General features: G+C 35.3%; 1 protein-coding gene across 1 annotated transcript in view; it reads right to left on the bottom strand.

The window, feature by feature from the left end:
• Window positions 1-21843, bottom strand: part of RIMS2 (regulating synaptic membrane exocytosis 2) — a 790122-nt gene that overhangs the window by 621950 nt on the left and 146329 nt on the right. The window contains exon 2 of the mRNA XM_074202114.1: window positions 333-543. Within this exon, the coding sequence (XP_074058215.1) occupies window positions 333-543 (211 nt within the window). The remainder of the gene's footprint in view (window positions 1-332; window positions 544-21843) is intronic.

The raw sequence follows: 21843 nt of genomic DNA, 5'->3' as shown, positions 1-21843 counted from the left end.
TGTTGATATTTAATGTCCCTGTCAGCTCTAAACCTATGAAATTATGAACCTGATCCTATAATCTAATGAGTTATATTTCAATAAAACCAAAATCTGCACCATACAAAAGTAAAGTCAAGCACTTAGACAGTATCCTAGATAACTCAGCCTGAAGAAAATGTCTTTTTCCTGAAACAACAAAACCTAAGTGGAGTTTTTTGCTTGGGTGATTTGAATAATGATCTCAATTATCTATTTCATTTTGCTATTGTAAACCTGACCATGAATAAATATGCTAAACACAAATCATTTAAATGACTTGGCAATCCTGCTAACCCAAGTTATTCCCGTACCTTGTTTGAGCGCAAAGACACTCGCCCTCCACAGCGCGCACAGAATTTCGTTTGGCAATATGAACAGTTATGGCCACATCCATCAGCAAACTTTGTTTTGTGGCAGATACCACAAGTGGGAGCATCACCCTTCTGCTCCTGCTGCTGCTGGGATTCTTCCCCCATCTTCTTGACCTGCTCCTTGTACATTTCAAACTGCTGGTGCAACTTCCTGTTAGGAAAACAGATTGAAAATAAATTAGACTTCTGATGGAAAAAATTAACAGTTCCATTCTCAAAAATATTATAATTATCCTACATTTATTATAAAAATGTTTGAAAATATTTAAAACAATACAGACATAATATTTAACAGAATATAGAAAACAAAATAGTTTAATATAAAGAGAGTTGAGCCAAACTTTTTGCAACATTGGTCTGAGTCAGATGCTGACATCTAGCTGGCATGATACATATTGAACAAGATTTACTTGAGTCCAATTCTAAAATCATCTCTTATTACCTGTAAAATACCTGGATATCATTATAGCTTACAAGTGCTATCTTAAAATGAACCAAGTAAGACTAGCTTATAAGAAAAAATATGTCATGGTGGTTAGAGCCCTGGCTTTGGAGTTAGATTGCCTATGCTCCAAATCATGGGAATTTGCTGATTGTGTTACTTAACCTCTCAAATTCTCTGTTTACCTATCTGTAAAATACTTGTTTCAAAGTACTGTCTTGCGAATCATATAATATATGTGCTCAATAATGTTGATAATAATAATAATAATAATAGCCTACACTTTGTAGCATTTTGTGGCTGGCAATATAGTTTCCATACTTTTTCTCATTTAATCTTCATGACCGTCCCATAAGGTAGCTACTAAAAGTATTACTGACCTCATTTTAAAAATGAGGACAATGAAGCTGGGAATGAGGTCATGGAATCATAAATCCACTGCCAAACAGGACCTATAATTAGGTACTTCATTTTATAGGTGAGACAACTGAGGTTCAGGGAGGTTAAGTGACATGCCCAAGATCACCTAGGTATCAGTCTTCAGAGCTGGAATTTGAACATAGATTCTCTGACTCCAGAAATAATGAACTTTCCCTGTATCCCTAGAGCTTATCCCTCACACAAGGAAGATACTATTAATTCCAGAAATGAGATTCTAACCCAATTTTCTCATATCTTTAGGTCCATAACTCTTTTCACAAGATCATAGAATCACTACTATTATTTTGGAGCAATTAAAAATGAAGCTCATTTTGCAAAAGAAATAAAAGGCTAAGACTTAGTTGAGTCTAACTCTAAAATCTCAGCAAAATTCAAAGAATGGGAACCCCCTTAATACACTTTCAGGTGATTTTTTTAAAGAATTATTTCCAAGTAAAAATGTGTTTTATTAAGAGGAGGAAAAAAAGGGACTGATCACATTTGGCTTCTAAAGTAAAACTGAGACCCCTGAGCTTCCATTAGTTGAAACAATGTCTCACTTGGGGTGCCTGCAAGACTCAGATATCATGAGGGACACCGGATGATTGGCTTCACTAATTGGTTAAATCTGTTCAAGAGTCTGGGCACCAGTTGGCAGGAAAAAAAGTGGAACCAGAGAAGCTGTAACCCCCCCCCAAAAAAAAAGTAGAGCTAAATTTCAAAGGATGACTCATCATTATATACCAGCTTCACACAAAGACAAGTGGTTTGAAGTTTCAGTTAATCTAGATCTAAAAAAAATTTAAATTTATAGTATATTTTTTCTTAAATATTCAAACTGTTTTTAAAAATGGCTTCAAGGGGTGGCTAGGTGGCATAGTAGATAAAGCACAGGCCTTGGAGTCAGGAGTACCTGGGTTCAAATCCGGTCTCAGATACTTAATAATTACCTAGCTGTGTGGCCTTGGGCAAGCCACTTAACCCCATCTGCCTTGTAAAAAAAAACAAACAAACAAAAATGGCTTCAAAACATTTTTCTAAAGTCAGTGACTATTAAAAACATGGCCTATGGAAGTGCTGACAATTATTCCCCAGCTTCTTTCACTTTTAATAGCTGTCTGTTCTTGGTGCCTCTATCTATTCTTCTCTAACTTAACTTTTCAATCTCTTTCAATCTGACTTTCAACCTCATCACTCAGCTAAAACTGCATATTCCAAAGCTACCAATGAGCTTGTGATTGCCAAATCTAATGACTCATTTTCATTCTTCATCCTTCTCGATCTCTCTAAAGCACTGGACAATGTTGATCACTCCCTCTCTTCCTGGATATTCCCTTTTGGTTTTCTGGACATTGCTCTCCCCTGTAAGTGGCTATTCTTTCCTAGTCTCCATTAGTCAATTGTTAGCCATATCTTTCCCCATTTTGGTAGTTATGCCTTAAGGCTCTGTCCTGGTTCCTCTTCTCTGCTTTCTCTCTCTCTAGTTGATTTCATTAGCTTTGATGGGTTCAATTATTATCTCTACACAGATAAACTCCCAGATCTATATATTCAATCTATTGAGTTCAAAAACCCACATCAGTAGCCACCTATTGGATACTGCAGTCTGTATGTTTAGTAGATATCTCAGAATTAATATGTTCAAAACAGAAATTATCTTTTGCCCATACTCACCCTTCTGAAATTCCCTATTTCTGCTGGGGGAGATGCCCAGTTTCCCAGATACACAACCTCAGAGTGATCTTTGATTCTTTATTCTCCTTTACTCACTATATTCAGACAATTGCAAAATCTCATCAATTCTACCACTATATCTCTTACATCTGTCCTCTTCTCTCTACTCACATGATTATCATCCTTATTCAGTCTTTCATCGCCTGTCACATGAACTATTAACAATAGCCTCCAAATTGGTCTCCCTGCTTCCAATGTCCCCTCTTTAAAACATAAGGAGGACCCAAAATTGATAAGTTGGCCTTGGGGCCTGCTTGGCCCCAGGTGACAGAATAAGGAGTTTGAGATTTAAGTTGCAAAGACTGCAGTCAAGAAAAAAATTTTTTCTAGCAATTCAAGACATGCAAAAGTAAGATTGGCTCCCTGGAGAGGTCCTCCATCATTAGAGATCTTGAAGCAAAAGCTGAATGATAAGTTGTCAGGTATGTTGTAAAATATTCCTGTTCAGGTAAGAGTTTGGTCTACTTGGCCTTCTAACTCTGAAGTTCTGTGATTTTGAGATTCATTTTTCCACATCATATTTTAAATTATAAGAAAGAAAGATAATTTTCTTGACCTTGACTCTAACCACAAATAGCTCATTGTTTTTCCCTGTCTGTACTCCCACTGGGCTTGGGTATAACTCTGAGAGGTACACAGATGGTATCAAGGCAGGGGTGGACAACCTATAGCCTCTGTACACAAAGAAGGCATGCTCTCCAACTTTCAGGGTTTAAAAATGGGTACAGAAGCAACCAAAACCAGTGTTAGAAATTGAATAGAAGAAGAGGAGGAGGAGGAGGAGGAGTCATGATAAAGGTGAGCAGTACATTTTGCATGTGAGACGTAGACCTAGAAGAGGCTAGAGAGTAAAATTTAAAAGTTCTACATCTTACTTGTGATATTTTCCTAGTAACATCACATCAACAATCATTTGTATATCTAATCCTGGGCTATTTCCCCAATATCCTTGCCAGTTGCCTTATTTCATAGACCACAGATATTTCACTAAAGGTTTAAATCCTTAAATCTCTAGCAGCTCTGTGCAGAGGACTAGCAATTCTTTTGGGTGACTGCCTCAGCTGGCTCACTATCAAATCAATTCTACCATTGTTCTTGAAAGGGGTATGTTAATCATTTTCCTATTTGTTCCATTTACCATCCCTATAATTTATTAATCCAAAGTGTCCCTATGTGGCCACCACTCCACCAAATATGCTGATAACCCCACTATAATGTAAGCTACTTAAGGGTAGGGGGTGCTGATTTTGCTTTTGTATCTGTGACTCTCCTCTCTCCTCTCGCCATCCCACAGTAGCACATGATACTTGTCCATCATTCTTGAAGAAGATCATAATATCAGGGAAGTGATGCCATGACATGCATGTGAATTAGATTTGAGTGAGGGTGTGCTGTACAAAGTTACCAGCCTTACTTTAGCCTTCAGAGACATTTAGTTTCAGGGGCCAGATATGAATCAGGTTAGCTGGAGATAGCCCTGGATGTAAGACAGTCCAGGTTAAGTGACTTGTCCAAGGTCATTCAGCTAGGGTATCTCTGAAGCTGGATTTGAACTCAGATCCACTTAACTTCACTTTGCAAAATGATGAGCACATAGGGAACACTGATAAATTTTTTTCTTCCAAAATCACTCTTTCTAGTACATACAGGTTAGCTATCCCTACCATCCTCTCCTTTGTATTTTATAAAAAACAAGACTCCATCTTATACTTGTGAAAGCCAATGTCCTTTACCATTCCAGTCTTTGAGAGCTGGCTGAGAAATCTCCTCCATTTTCCCATATTTTGCTCCTCAGAGTCAACTTTCCCCCCCATCCCCATTACAAATACTTATCAAAGAAGAGCAAGATTAAAAATTGGAAATATTGATAATCCCAACATTATTCCAATATATGCCCTCATCTGGGACAGAAAAATATTGGAAAGATGCTGTGATAGGAAAAATATGACTTGCCAAACAACTTTCACAAAAGAGTAAAGATACTTTTTTTACCATAAGTTGGTTAAAATAAACCACAGGAGTTTCAAGAGGGCAGAATTTGAATTTATCTAAATGTATTCTAAGTAACCATATACAATAGAGTGCTTTAATAAGTTGTGGAATAAAACTGATCAGAACTGAACAGAACTGAACTGTATTAAACAGCCTAAAAATGTAAAAGAACAGACTATAGTAAAAGACTAAAACAGCAGCTGTGCTATTCATTTACCCAAACTTAAATGAAAGATAATGCCAATGAGAAAATAGTATAGATATGGTAATTTCTACATCTTGCCTAGAAGACAATGAAATCAGTATCCTTGTAGCTAGAACAGAAGAACTAAAACACTTTCAAAAGTAATATGGAATAACATATATAAAAAACAATGTTGAGCATCATCATAATTTTTAAAAATAAACATTTCAAGAATTAGTTCACATATTATTTCTATTATATAATTAGAAAAACTTAAATTACTTAAAAAGAAAATCACAGAAATATATTAAAAGGTCTCTCCCTCAAAACATTTTTATGAAATTTCATATTTAGTTCAGATTCTTTATCTTTAATAGCTGTTTATCAAGGTGATATTTCAAAGGTTTCCTCCTTTTTTATAGTGTTAGTATAACTAATTTCCTGTAGGAAATTAAACTCAGGAGGTCAATTTCCTCAACAAAACCTGTATTACCAGATACAGAAATCTTTGGAATTGAAAAACGTCCTAATCCCTCTCACAAAATGAAATAATCTTGATAATAAGACTCATGGTTAGAAATAATAAAACTGAACTTGGTAACTCATTCTAAATGCTGAATTTTTTTAGAAAGAAAAAATATTTAAGATGAAAGATTTGAAGCCATGGAAAATGTTATTATATAGATTTATTAAAATAAGAATATCTTTTCAGTGATCAAAATATTTTTCTCTTTTAGAAAATGTCATTTGGATTGGAAAACCATTTGGTGTTACACAAGAAAAGTCATTGAACAACATTCTTGAATCCCTAAGGCTTTTACTGTCCATATTCCCCCTGTTCAAAGATAAATGGGAATTTAAGGTTTGCCAAGCACTTTACACCTTATTTCATTTGATCCTCACAACACCACATAAAGTAGGGCCTACCATTTTCCCTGTTTAACAGATACTAAAATATTTGTAGACCTATTTTTTGTGATGTAGAAAAACTGAAAACAAAGCAAGTGCTTATAATCAGAAAATGACTGAACATATTTCAACATGAATATTGAGGCAAGTAAATGCAATAAAGGAGGACTAAGGTATAGACTTTAAGCTAGTTTAATATATTAAAAGTGAAGCATATAACTTGGTAAGGTGGGTCACTCTGGCAAGCTCAGCAAAGCCAGAAAATCCCATAGAAGGGGACCTTTTTAATTAATACCCAACAAAGAAAGGGTCTTGGTATGAAGAGAAAAAGATAGGGTTGGGGCAGGAATATTATGATTAGCTATACTAAGCAACTTAGGATGTCATTCGGGTAAGGCTAATGCTGCTCCTTCTAACATGTTAATTGTTTTATGGGGCCTATCTGTATCTTGTAGTCTTTTGTTAGGAGTTTGTTTCATCAGCACAGAAATAGGAAAGGATAGATATTTGGGGGGATGGTAATTTTCTGGAACTAAATAAGGGATTTCTATGAAGTTTACCAGGGAATACTGGCATGAGAATAATAACCTTTCTTTTAAACTAGATTGAATTTAAGCTAGTTCATTCAGATTCCTGATTTCAATTTAAGCCAGATGGATGCAGACCTAGCTGGATACCTAAACTCAACTGGATATTTAATTCAAACCAGGTAGACTCAATTCCAATAGAAAAAAATAGCACAGCATAAAGTCAGTTATATTGTAGAATCAATATCGTAGAAATCAATACAGAAGACATCAGAGGTGATGTTAATTTTGAGCTTTTCATAGCAGAATGCAGCATTATTAGAGCTTAACAAAGATGAATATGAGAAACTTTTTTAAAAATATTGGTAGACTTTGATGAAATGTCACAGATGATGGTAAACAGATTGTGGAAAAACATATGCGCAATGACTAGAGTAATGCAGAAGAGAGATATGGGAACTCCTGAATGAGGAAAGCCCTTCTACTGAGTTGCATCTTCTCTGAAATTTCTAGTCTTAAGGAGTTGTCCAGAGTCCTAAGATGTCAGTTGACTGACCAGTATCATAGAGCCAGTATGCATCAGAAGTAGAATTGAAACATATCTTTCTGGTCTCAACACTAACTTTTTTTTCCCCTATACTTCACAGTCTCTCTACAATTGTAATAAAAAAAAAAAACAACACTTAAGGCAAACAAAACTGGCCAGTCTCAGTTCCACATAAAACATACTTCCCTCTTCTTGATAGAAGTTATATAGGTGAGGTGTGAAATACTACATAAGCTGTGAGGAATGGTTCCTTGGTTAGTTGCAGTTAACTGGGTTTTTTTTATTCAAAAGATAATTTAATGGTGGTCAGTGGAGTTATGATGAAAGAACTATAGTATAAAAAAGCAAAAAACAAAACTTTTTAAAAGTCACTCAGATTATGCTTCTTGTTGTTCGGTCATGTCCAACTCTTTGTGACACCTTTTGGGGTTTTCTTAAGCAGAGATACTAGAGTGGTTTCACGTTTTCTTTCCAGTTCATTTTACAGATGGAGAAACTGAGGCAAACAGATTTAAATGATTTGCCCAAGGTCACACAACTAGTAAGTATGTGAGGCTAGATCTGAACACAGAAAGCTGAGTCTTGCTGACACTATGCCACCTAGCTAGCACTAGCTGAGTTATGTCTACGTAAATTAAATAAAATGAAGAGTTGAGATAAATAGCTCCATATCTAGGCACATCACACCTAAAACCAGGGATGTGTGGTAAGGCACACCCTGAGTCTCACCTCTGATTGCAAAGGTCAGATAGGTTAAAACAATACCTTATAAAATGCCCACTTGATAGATTTGTTAAGTTGAATTGGCTTTTATTTTTAACACAGAATCATAAATATAGAGCTAGAAGCATTGGTATGCTCCCCCCCCCCAAAAAAGCATATACTCATTACATACAAGTTTAATATGCATTATTAATATTTTCTCCATCGCTTTCTTAAGTCTAGAAAATAAATAAAACAACAAATAAAACCAGGATGTGTAGCATTTGCAGATTTCTGAGGTATAAATGTACACACTGAAAATTGAACAATCAGATCCTGATCCCAAGCTGGTTCCAGCATACTCCTGCCTGGAAGAGCAGATCATTTTACAGATGAGGCATCTGAGGTCTATAGAAGTCACTGAACTTGCTCAAGGTCATTACAAATAATAAAGAATATAGTCAGGATTTAAATTTATGTGGACAAAAATTGATATGATATTTTCTACAACACTCTCTAGGCAGAAACAGGGTTAGTCTATGTTCTTAGCTATCATATTTTTCCATTTTCCTAATTTCTCTAATACTGAATATGAACAGAACAGAAGCCAAAAGAAAAAGGAAAAGGCAAGAATGAAAATCAATACTTGATTGGGCCCAAGATAATAAAAAGCAAATACTTCCAGGTCACTCATAGAGTCTGCTTGCAATGCTCATAACTATGTTAGAGAAAATCATTGAACACCCTAAAAATTCATCCCCATTAAAGCCTAGATGACTGTGCAAAGAGAGACTATTATATTCTCTTCACTAAATTAAAAAGCAAAATAAAAGATGTATTTGCTTAAACAACTGCATTTGTCACAGGATGTACGGGCAACTGAAAGGCATTTAATCTCAGACTGGCACAGTCACAAAGGGACTGGAGCTAAAGTGGAATGCAGCAAGCTAACTTCTATTATAAGCTGCCAACTAAGATCACATTACGGTAATTAATACAAGTATGCCTCACTTTACACAGTATTGTGTTACTAGAAAAGTTGCATGCAAATTTCTATTTCATAAACATACCTTATTTTAAGTGTACTAGGAACATCACCATTTCAGAGAAATCTGTAGTAAATATCTTAGTAAAGTGACAAATCATCCATAATCTGTTTTTTAGTTTAGGTATTAATTATTTTTTGCATTCTAAGAAATATCAATTTTAAAAACAAAATCAAATTGAAGATTTTGTTTACTTTCTTGTCTATTATTTTTTAAACTGAATCAGGTAAGATAAGATAAACTCATTGACTAGATATACACATTGACTAGATACACACTTAATTACTTGATCAGAAATGGTAAGACTTTCTCTTTAAGAATATAATACTCCATTGTTAAACATTCATTTTGTCATATTAAATATGAATTTCAAATTAGATGATTTTTATTAAAGAACTCCAACTTCTTAAAAAATCTGCATGGTATTTTGATCAGTTTTCTAAGATAATATAGATTTACCAAAAGCTTGATTAGAAAAAATTCTGAAAATGAATATATATGAATTATAAAATTACTACAAATATCTTTATGAGAACCTAGAAATAAAAATTATAGAAACACACAGAAATGATGCCTTTGGCATTTTTACAAACTACTGAGTGAAATGTAATTTAAAAATATGTATCATAATCCTGTAACCAAGTAACATATTTTTTTACTAATTAAATAATTCATGGTAGTAATAATTTCAGGTAAATTTATTGAACTTTGGCTCACTTTTTAAATTACTTCTCATTCATAATTTAAATTTATAAAATAAAAAATAAGATTTCTACTATATACATATATATTTGCTAATAATATTGTAATGAAGTAGGGCAATTAATTTTTCCTAAAAAGCTATTATTTCACTTTGTACATAACAAACATAATAGACTTTATTACTTTATAAATAGTAAGTACATAATAAATGTTTGATCAGTTAAAAACAATTGGATATGATTCCTAGATACAGGAATATATAGACATCACATATACAGAGCCAATGTCAGGTAGCCTGGGACAAGTAACTACATTGAATGAAAAATAAATGTTCTTTATCCAGGTAATGGTAGTAGTGGTGATGATGATGATGATGATGATGATGATGATGATGATGAAAATGAAGATGGTGATGATGTGATGAAAAAGGATGAGGTTGAGGATGACAACAACAGCAATGATGAAAATAACAAGAAGCATGATGGCAATAGTAATGACATGTGTACAATCTTTCAAGGTTCAAAATTGGCAAAACTGTGCTTTACTCTATTTGTGTAGAATATTATATATCAGATTTTATTCATCTACCTGTGTTATAGGGCTAATTACAAAACAAATCTTAGTTTCTAAAATTATTATTAATATATATATTCTTCACAGGACAAAACACAAATACACACACAAACACAGACACACACAAACACTTCTGTTTGCAGTTAGTCAAGAATTTAGGAGGGATAAGAATTCTTTCAGGGAACATTTTTTTCTACCCAATATGCTTCATCCTTATCTACCCAAGGATATTTGGGAAGATAAAGTTCAAATTCTCTACTAGTATCTAATATAGTGACTGTTTTGCATACAGTGAGCACTCAATAAATACTCTGAATAAATGACTACTTAACTACTTAGCTTACTATGAGAAACCTGATTTACTACTGTATCAATATAATAAATGCTAATTTAGTGTTCTGAAAGAGGTTCTATGCATCCCTAGGCAATAATTTGCTGAAAGTAACTTAGGCACTGGAGATATTGTGGTTCATTCGTTATCTTGTAGATTAACATTTCTATTACAATTAGGCTTCATCTGAACAGCCAGAACCAAGTAGAGAATTGTACAGCTGTCCAGGCAACTTGGCATTCACTTTAAACTGAATAACCTGGAGCAATTTTATAAATGATCCCAAAGTAAATAGTCTTCACTTAGAACTGATTGCATACACAGTCTTAACAGCACAGCAGCAAAAGGAACATGCAGTATAATCTGTGGAGACTCCCTTTGTACACTGCTTTTTACTAAGGGATAACATAACACTGGAAGATATGTAGCTAAATTGTTGTTGTTCAGTTATTTCAGTTGTCTCTTTTGGACCTCATTTGGAGTTTTCTAGGAAAAGATACTTGGGGTGGTTTGCTATTTCAGAAACTGAAGCAAACAGGGTAGTGGAATGTCCAGTGTCACACAACTAGTAAATGTCTGAAAACAAATTTGAATTCAGATCTTCCTGACTTTAGACGCAGTTCTCTATCTACTGTGCCACTGAGCTTTCCCATAAAGTCCAAACTATAACCTAAAATTTAAAGTTAAAGTCATATCTAGGAACTGAATTTCAGTCATATCCTGTTATTGAAGAGTTATATCCCTTTAATCCAGGAAACCTTAGGCAAAGACATAAGCCACTAGATATAAAAGCAGTCAGAGAATTAAAGAAGGCAGTGAGGAAATACAGGCCAAGATCACCTTTTGTTTGGCTACAATTATATACTCTTGTATATTCCATATTAACACCTAATGATTGGAAGCAGATAGAGCAAGTTACCAAGATAATCTGTTTTTTGGATGACAGAGTTTATAAAACAATACAGACAGATGGCTTTGAGGCATGCACAAGGTCCCAATACCACCACATATTATGAACAATTAAGTGGCACAGGTGAATTTTTCAACAATACAGACCAACTATATTATGGGTTGGAGAGATATGAAAGAATTGCTACCTGTGTAAAGAATGCTTGGGGACATATTCCAATACAGAATGATAAGAAAGAACCATTTGCACTGATTAGACAAAAAAGTGATGAGGTTTTTGTAGATTTCTTTGCCCGGTTACAGGAGGCAGTAGGAAGAACTTTAGGAGATATAGCAGGAATAGATGTATTAATAAAACAATTAACATGGACTAATGCAAATGCTGATTGTAAGAAGGCAATGATTGGCTTAAGAAGGGATGCCACCATTGAGAAAATGTTTCAAAGATGTGACAGAGTAGGTTCTCAAGTGTATCATACAGAAGCATTTGCTAATATGCACATGGAAATAAAGAGAAACGGACTTGCTTTGTTTGTGGAAAATCTGGACATTTAAAGAAAGATTGTCAGAGTGCCCAAGGAGCTAAACCCAGAAAGGTCAGAGCACATCATCCTAAAATTCCACACCTAAAGTGTTTAAAGGCTAGACATTGGGCATTAGAATGTAAATAAGGAAATTTAAACAGAGAAAGAGGCCCTCTCCCAAGGGGCCCATCAAAAACAATTATGGAGTATGACAGTTCAGGACCAGCAGGAGATGGAATGAAAAACCAGTATGCAGTTTTGGCAACAAGACTACCCATATCAAACTACTGATGGTCAAAAGTGCTGGGAAATTTAGGGTGCCTCCATATGCTTCTACTGAAGTACCTATTCACGCTTTACAATTAATGGATGAGGAGTTTGCAATCATTTTGGCTCCACCAAATCCAGAGTATACTCACATTACACCTTTAGTAAAGCATGTGAGAGGGGAAATTTTCTCTATTGCAATAATGAATGCTAATGATGATGATAGCTACATAAATGAGAACCAATGCATAGTTCAATTATGTGTTTTTTCAAGATCTGGTATAAATAGGAAGGAAAGTGAGTTGAAAAGGGGGCCAAAACAGAGAAACCACAATGAAATTATGTTTACAACTATGGTTTCTTCAGAAAAACCTCTTTGATCCAAGTAGAAGAAATTGCTTTCCTAGGTTTGATTGACACTGGGGCAGATCAGACTGTGTTCCCCATATATAACTGGCCACAAGCTTGGCTTAAACAGGCTGCCTATACTAACCTAGTAGGCATTGGAGGTAGACAGGAAACAGAAATTTCTTTACAACGCTTGAAATGGAGAAAAAAAGATAAAGCAGGGACTGTCAATCCTTTTATAGTTGAAGGACTCCCTGTTACAATATTATGGGGAAAGGATACATTATGTCAATTAGGGGCTAGAATTAGCACAGATTCTCTAATTGAGGCTGCTGTTGAGTTGGGAAGTGGAGTCTCAGAGGCAGAGCAGCAAGGGGACTGAACTTCCTCAAGCAGCAGTCTACTGCTGAGCACCAGCCCCATAGCCAGTGAAAGTGATAAGTATTCAGCATTGAGGAACCAGCCAGAATTGGAGTCTCCATGGCAGTGCCACAGTGGACGTAGCTTCTTCCTCAGCAGCAGTCGGTAGAGTGCCAACACCATGAATGGATGTGGAGGACCTGCTTGCTGTTCTTTTTGGCTGCTGCTTCCAGCCTAACCACGATATGCAAGTTAAGCATGACCCAAACCCCTAAATCTATGGTCAACTTCAGAAACTTCTCAACTTCAGAGATTTCTCCTTGCTGATGCAGACCCTGATGTAGACCCTGATGCCTACAATGAATTTCACTCCAGAGGCCACGAGTTTCACTTTCCAACCTATAGCCAGGGTGCTCTGCAGCCATTGCTCTGGCATCAGAGGGCTGTGAATTGAACGCTAACTGCACTTCTTCTGTTGAGAGTAAAAAGTTCACGTTAGTGGATGTTTGCAATGGTGCTGACTATTGTTCAGAGAATGCAACAGCTTCAAATTGTACTGTTGTAACAACTTAAGTAATTTCAAATGCTCTCTCTCATTCTCTGCCGAATATTCCCACCTTCCTCAGAGGGAGGGGGGGCGGGAGAAGCCTATGTCTCAAAAAGCTTATTTTAGAAATCAAGGGACACCCATGTCTTCTTCCTGGTTTGGAGAGTGGTGGGGGGGAGGTTGGGCAATAGGCTATTGACTGGGAAGCTTCGTGGTTAAATTAGTTAAGAGAATAGGAGAAGACCTTTTTTTCTGGGATTGGGAAACTTAGATTTTGTCTTTCATATGAAGCCTGTGCCTATGGCTTATATTTCTGTTGACTGGTCTTAATTAGTTATGTGTGTGTGTGTGTGTGTGTGTGTGTGTGTGTATGTGTATTTAAACCTCTATAGGACATTTTACATCTCTTTACTGGCCTGAAGAGGTGGTAAAATGTGTCTATATTCTGAGATCTGGTACTGGCCAGAGTATCAGTCTCAGTTTGGTAAATGTGATACAAGAGAGTTATTTCTGTTTTTGAGTTAGTGTCTAAACTCCTGACTGTGCATAATTCAAATCTGAAATAGTTAAATGCTACCTGAGTTAAAAGTTACTCCTTTTAGTTTAGGTTTTGAATTTGACTGCTTTGAAAGGTTTTTTTTATTGGCAAAAGAAAAAACTTTGTAATATTTGTCTGTAAGTTGGGGATAAAATGTATTTCAAGGATTTGGGAATGTTGGTTTTTACTATTGTGTAATTGACATTTTTTATACTATTTTTGAACTTTTGTTTACAATGTATGTGGCATTCATTATGTAATAATTTTATTTCAAAAAAAGACAAGAAAGGGGGATATATTAGGGACTGTTGTGTGTGGGAATACAGTAAATCTTCATCACCTGGTGCCCTTGAATACCGGAAAGTTGTTTTACTGAGTTCCAAAGGAGTGGGAATGGATTAGAGACTGGGAAAGATATTTAAGCACTTGTTTTTTGGTAAATAAACGGAGACCTTGGTGTACAAAGGGAGAACTTGTCTTCCTTGTCTCCCGCCTCCAATGCTCACCTGGGGAAAGGATAAGGGAGTCTGGAAAGGGACTCAACAGGCATATAGGTGCTTAATAAATATCATGTGAGGGGCAGCTAGGTGGCATAGTGAATAGAGCACCGGTCCCCCAGACACTTAATACTTACTTAGCTGTGTGACCCTGGACAAGTCATATAACCCCACTGCTTTGCAAAACAAAAAAACAAAAAAATGCGTAGATAGATAGATATAAAAGTTAAATGGTATAGGAAAGGATTTTTTTTAAATATTGTCATCTTTAAAGAAAAAAAAGTTATAGAGAAGATCCCAAGCTACAAAAACAAAGGACAACCTCAATGGAAATCCTCTTTGCAGATGAAATTAAAACTCCAGTTAAAATTCAATATATAATGCTTGATTATCTTTTTAATGGATTAATGTGAGGATAATATTTTAATTAAAAAGTAATACAAGGGGCAGCTAGGCAGCACAGAGGATAGAGCACCAGCCCTGGAGACAGGAGGACCTGAATTCAATTCCAGTCTCAGACACTTAATAATTACTTAGCTATGTGACCTTGGGCAAGTCACTTAATGCCACTGCCTTGTTAAAAAATCAAAATAAAGGAATACAAGATGTCCCTAAGGTCTTAGTGAAGATTTAAACTTTAATAGCCTCAATGACCTTTATATAAGTGTGAATTGATATTTTAACCCTCCCATCAGGTGTCCACTAAAATTCAACAAATACAATAGAATAAATACTTAAGGAATACCAACTTTATTCAAGGTGCTGTGTAAGATGGGGGGGGGGATACAAAGTTTGAATGCTTTATTTCCTAGACAAGTAGAACATCCACTATTACATGACATTGTAAATGGGTTGGAGAGGTATAAAATAGATTTACTATGTAAGAATGGGGGAGCAGGATAAGAGATTTATCAAAAAACGAAGTTCAGAGCAGCTTCCTGAGGAAACCAGTTTTCAGAGAAAACATAAGAAGCTGTAACACCTGAGATAAGCCCAAGCAAAGGGGTTGCTCCAGAATTTTCCATTCTTCTAAACTTATCTGTCTGGTGTTCTATTCCTTTAATATCTTATGAGATAACTGGTAAACTGATCTAGTAAAATAATCTATGCTAAAGTTTGAAGGGATATAATGGCTTTAGGAATCCAAGAAAACAATTTAAGAGAAACTAGACTTTAGCCCAAATGATTAGCCAGCCTGTGGTTTTCAGGGATAGTTATTGGTATTTGAAAGTGCTGCCTATTCTTGTCTATAGACAGTATTAACTAATGTTGCTTTCCAGAAGATAGATAGTTGAAAGATGGATAGATACCTTTAGCTCTTTAGGGACTGCAAAGGGATTTACATAGTTTATCTCTTTTGATCCTCACAAGCACCCTGTGAAGTAGGTACAATTTTTTCCTTATTTTACAGATGAGAAAACTAAAATTAAGAGAGGTCAAGCAACTTCCCCAGGACCACAGAGATAATAAGTATATGAATCATGAATAAGTATGTGAATCATGATTTGAACTCATTTCCCTAAGTCTAGTATGATCCACTACAACATCCAGATGCCATGATAATAGCTAATATTTATAAGTACTTTGAGATTCAAAAAGGACATTATATAAGTTATTTCGTTTTTCCCTCAGAATTTTAAGATAGAGGAGTAATTATTTTCATTTAACAGATGAGAAAATTTAAACAGACAATAGTTTAGTGATTTGCCCATGGTCATACAATTAAATGTGTATTTACTCATCTATCCTTTTATCTAGGAAGGAGAGAGAGGAGGGAGGGAAGGAGCAAAGGAGAAGAGGAAAGGAGGAAGGAAGGAAGGAAGGAAGGAAGGAAGGAAGGAAGGAAGGAAGGAAGGAAGGAAGGAAGGAAGGGAGGAAGGAAGGAAGGAGATGGATAGATCAGATAGATAGACAGATAGATGGATGATAGGCTATGTCATATAGTAAAAGAGCTGGGCCTATACTAAATCTAAATCCCATCTCAGACACCTAAGGTGACTTTGGGCAAGACACTTAACATCCATTTGCTTCAGGTTCTTCAACTATAAGTGGAGATAATAACAACATCCATAATGCATGGTTGTTGTGAGAATCAAGTAAGATATTTGTAAATCATTAGCACTAGACCTAGCACAGAACAGGCACTATATAAATCATTATTCTATCTCCTCCCCTTTCTTCTCACCCCCTAGCTAGCTCTCTAACTATATCTATCTAGAGATATCAGTATGGTGGATATAAAGCTAAAGAGCAAATAGCTCTATAAAGACAGAGAAGTGGACAAATAGAGACCAATAGATAACAGAGAGAGATGATAGATAATAGTTTTGACAGATTGATAGAAAATAAGTAGATACAGAGAGAGAAGACACAGACAGACAGATAGACAGACAGACAGATGGATAAATAACCCAGAGATCTAGGCAACACTATCCCTCTATACAATAAGATCAAAATATGTTTCAGCATTAAGAGAACTTCCTAACAATTACTGCTCTCCAAAAGTGGAATCTGCTACCTTAATAGTAACTTCATAAACTTATAAGAAAGAAGAGACCACTTAGACCAATTCCCTCATTTTATAGATTAGGAAACTATGAAACAGAGAAATAGTCATATGTCCTCTATCACACAGGCAAGAAGTGATAAAGAACCTGTTTTGAATTCAAGTGTTCAGACACCAAATCCTGCACTTTCCTCTGCACCACAGAAAGTCTTTGAACAGTCTAGACAACTATTTAACTAGCATGATACAGAGGGTGGGGTTTTTTGCTTGTTTTTTTCCCACTTAAGTATAGTAATAGATTTGATTGGCACTGGATTGGATGACATCTAAGGTCTCCTTCAATTCTAAATCTATGATCCTCTGAACTTCTGAAGTACATTCTGGTACCACTCAGAACTTCCCATTCTCCATTTCCTTGAATTAGAAGAATGACTCAGTTCTATTTTTTTCCCTTATTAGGTAGGTCACCTATTTGTGTCTTTCTGTAGGTAACAAGAGGGAACTGGAGAGACAACTGTAGCAAGTCAGACTAAAAAAGGAAATGTCAGTTCACAACTGGCTCCAAAGAAAGAAGATTCTCCTCTGGTCTGAGAGCCTTGAAGGTAAGTATCCTTAAAAAAGAGAGCTCAGGAACTACATAGACCCTATGTTGAAATGTCACCTAATCAACAAGTGTTTATTATGCAGTCAACCTGTGCCAAGCAATGTACTAAGTACTAAAGATACAAAGAAAGGCAAAAACATCTCTGTCCTCAAGGATCTCACATTTTGGACAATATGCATGTATATGTGAGTGTGTCTGTGTCTGTGTGCTTGTGTGTGAGTAACAACTAGCATAATAATACCTAGCATAGTTATGAATGTATGAATAGCTAGGTGGCACAGTGAAGAGATTGCTGCGTCTAGAGTTGGAAAATGAGTCTTCTTGAGTTCAAATCAGACCTCTGACAACTGGGCAAGTCACTTAAGCCTGTCTGCCTTGATTTCCCCATTTGGAAAATGATCTAGAAAAGGAAATACCAAACTATTCCAGTATCTTTGCCAAGAAAATCCCAAATGGGGTTGCAAAGAGTTGGAAATGACTGAAACAACTAAACAACATTTATATATGGAGGGAGGAGGGAGGGGCTCAGACAGAAAGAGACAGATACAGAGCAAATGGAAGGTAATCTCAAAGAGAAGGAATAAGTTGCTAGGAAGGCTGAGAAAAAGTTTCTCCATTAAGTGGGATTGAGGTGAGTCTTAAAAGAAAATGAAGGAAGAGAAGGAGGAGGGAGGGAACTAGGGAAGGATCTTGATTCAATGAATTTTATTAAGTGGAGAGTGATGGACACATACATTAAACACACTAAGGGGAACATGTGCAGTTCAGTATAAAGGATCTTCAAGGGTTCATATGCACTTGCAAATTATGGCTGCCTGCAATCAGTTTAAAACATACTGTGTCTGTGTGTGTATGTGCACACACTCATATGTGTACACACAACTCTTTCTTCAGTCAAAAATGATATAATATTTAGAATACTTATGGTTTCTTTCTGTGATAAGAAATGTATATGCCATACAGAATAATATATTGTGATTAGACTTCTGTGCTACAAAACATTTATTATAATCTTTAAGGATTATAGTCCTTTTGTATTTGAGTTCACAGGAACACAGTCTTAACAAAGAAGGGACAAAATTTTAAATGCCTCTTTAAATCTACATGGATATGACACATTTACACTCGTTCCTTTAAACCAAAGGCCTCACAAAACAAGTGGTAACATGGACTTTAAGTAAAGTTAAACCTTCTCCTATAAACTTAAACATATTACTTTTCATGTCCATTCATAAGTTTAACCTTTCTTCCCATAAAATATACAGGGCATGTACTGGAATTCACTTTATACATATTTCAAAAAATTAGTTCTTATTCCTTTATGCTTCCATTAAGATAATAATGAAAATGCGTATGTGAAACAGTGTCAAGTTCTTGTTAAACATACTGCAACTAATGTTTCAAGCATGTGACATTTTAATTTGTATTGAAATCTGAAACATAATTGTTACCAACATATCACTATGTCCATCTTCTCAAAGGGACACTAAATTTTGCCTAATTATTATTTGATTGCTTTTTTTTTGATTGTCAATCCAGTTCAAAATACTAAATAACTGTAACTTTAGTAATTTACTGTAAAGATAGGTTCAAACAAATGTACAACAAAATAATACATCAATTTACCTTAGCTCAGAAACTGAACACTCAACATTAGAATATCAAGATTAGAATGAGTTCATTCTGCATCATTTACAACATTAATGAGAGTTTAAATTATTAAGGAACTCATATCCTTTTTCTGATGTGAGAGAGTTCTCTTAACCTAATAGTTTTACTTTTTAATTAATAAGATAAGCATGAATACTCTATGCTAAAATAAAACCGAAACATTTGTTTAATATTTGAATATTTTTAACATACATAAAAATAATGCTCTCAATGGTGTCATTTTATTTCTCTAATTAGTTTATATGAGATAGCTGAAAAGACTCTTAAAAATATGTTATCACTAACAGATAATCACTACTTTAGCAGAATTGGCTTTCTTCCTAGTTAGACTAGAACATTAGGATGATAAAGCTGATTAATGATCAGACATTATAATTAGGAATTGCTTAGTTAAAGTTACAAACTTTTAAAGTAAACTTAGTAAATGACTAAAGACGCTGGTTAACAATGTTGGCAAAGGATGGATAAATTTATATTGCTCTGTGCCTATCCAAGTGGGCCTCAAATTTCTGAATCCAAGCAATCTGCTCACATCTACTTCAGGAAACAATGCTGATCATTTCTCACATTTTACTCTATAAAGAAATTGATAATTCAGGTTTAAGCACAGACATAATATTTCCCTAGCCATCTTCTTTATTACTGAGGCCCCCAAGCCTGAAATTTCACTTCAGTTCACAAAAAAAAATTTGATGACAAAATACACTACCACATTCAAATCATGGATTAACTAGAGAAAATGCACAAGAAATGTATAAACAGCAATAAATTAAGAGTTAGATGAGCAGATATATGCATACAATTAAATTGGGGATATATTTATTAATGGAAAGAATATTTCAAAGAAAAATAGGCGAAATGAATTGAATATGCTGCTACTTTCTCTGCTAGCAAACATTGCCTCTGTCCATCAAAGTTAAATTTAATCCAATTCAACAACCATTTATTAAATGTTTGCTATATAAAAGGCAAAGTACCAGGCTTTGGGGACACTGTTAAACCATTATAATAAATCTAATAAATTCTAATAAATATTTTTCAGGCTCTTTCTCTAGCAGACAGCTGCCATTACCCTAGCATCCACCCTTCTTGTCTGACACCACCTTCCTTTTGCCTGCCCCTTTTCCATAGCTTCACTATATCTAGAATTCTATATCATCTATATCTATATCATTCTATATCAGGAATCTTCCAGACTAGAAGCCTCAATCTTCCCTGCCAATTGGCATTTTGCTTTTTGAAGTAAGAAATCAAATAGATATACTTAAATATGGCCCCACTTCTCCCTTCAAAATTTCCAGCCCTCTTCATCTCCCATAAACTTTTCTGAAACATGAAATAAATACTAATCTAATTATATCTTATACTATTCCCCTTCATATGCCCTCCTTAAAGATATTCCATGTCTCACTACAAAAGGAAGCAGTCCATTGCATTCTTGCACCACTCTAAATACTAGGGAAGTTTTCCCTTATCTTGAGCTGACATCTTCCTTTAATTTCTTACCATTGATCTTAATTATTTCTTCCAGGTTCAAACAAAAGAGACATAATTCCTATGCAAATGACTACATATCTGCCTCATGTCCAACTCCCTTCTCTGAGTCTCCTCTAATAAAGGATAAATAACTCCCATCCTTCATCAACTCCTCTTATGGAATGGTTTCTAGAGCCATCATCCATCTGGTTTTTGTCATTACAGATACCTATATAGGCAGTGGATAGAGCACTGGCCTTGGGGGGGGGGGGCCCAAGTTCAAATATGGCCCGTGTGACTAGCTGTGTGACCTTGTACAAGGCACTTAACCCTGACTGCCTTGCCACCAGGACTATCTCCAGTAGTCCTTATTCATATCTGACAACTAAACCAAATGGCTCTGGAGGATAAAGTGAGCACAGCACTCCCTCACTCAAATTCCAATTCATGTGCATGTCATGGCATCATCTCCCTGATGTTTATAGTCTTCTTTGAGAATGAAGGACAAACATCATCACCTTTTTTGCTACCTAAAAATATAGCTCCTAGAACTAGACACATTGTTCCAAATATAGTCAGATCAGAGCAGACATAATACTTTTATTCATACCCTCTTTATTCACCTCCAGACCCAAACCTTCCCCCAAATACCTTACTGAAAAGCTCACTGATTCAATTTCCACAGTTAAGAACTCATTCTTTCCTTTTTAACCTATCTTAGTTAAAATCCTTACTTAATGTGTGTGTGTTTGTGGGTGATTTGTTTAGAGTGAAATTTTAACTCCTCAAGGATGAAGACTCATCATCCACCTTTGCATCCAAACTCATAGAAGTAACTCATTAGAATTATATTGTATGCAGTAACATATCAGTTCTTATTCTATTCCATAAATATGCATTATTGACCTTTAGAGGGCAAGGACAATGTGTTATAATTCTTTTTTGCATTTCTTATAAATACAGGTAAGCCTACCTAGCATACCAATGGAGAGAATCCCATGTACTATGTGACTTTGGTCAAATCACCTAATCTCTGCCTCAGTTTCTTCATCTGTTTAGATGATATTTTTAAATGTACATTTATCTCATTAAATA

This window comes from Macrotis lagotis, chromosome X (genome assembly GCF_037893015.1).
Source record: "Macrotis lagotis isolate mMagLag1 chromosome X, bilby.v1.9.chrom.fasta, whole genome shotgun sequence".
Classification (NCBI taxonomy): Eukaryota; Metazoa; Chordata; class Mammalia; order Peramelemorphia; family Peramelidae; genus Macrotis; species Macrotis lagotis.
The sequence above is the reverse complement of the archived record's forward strand: the minus strand, read 5'-3'. Positions and strand labels throughout refer to the sequence as shown.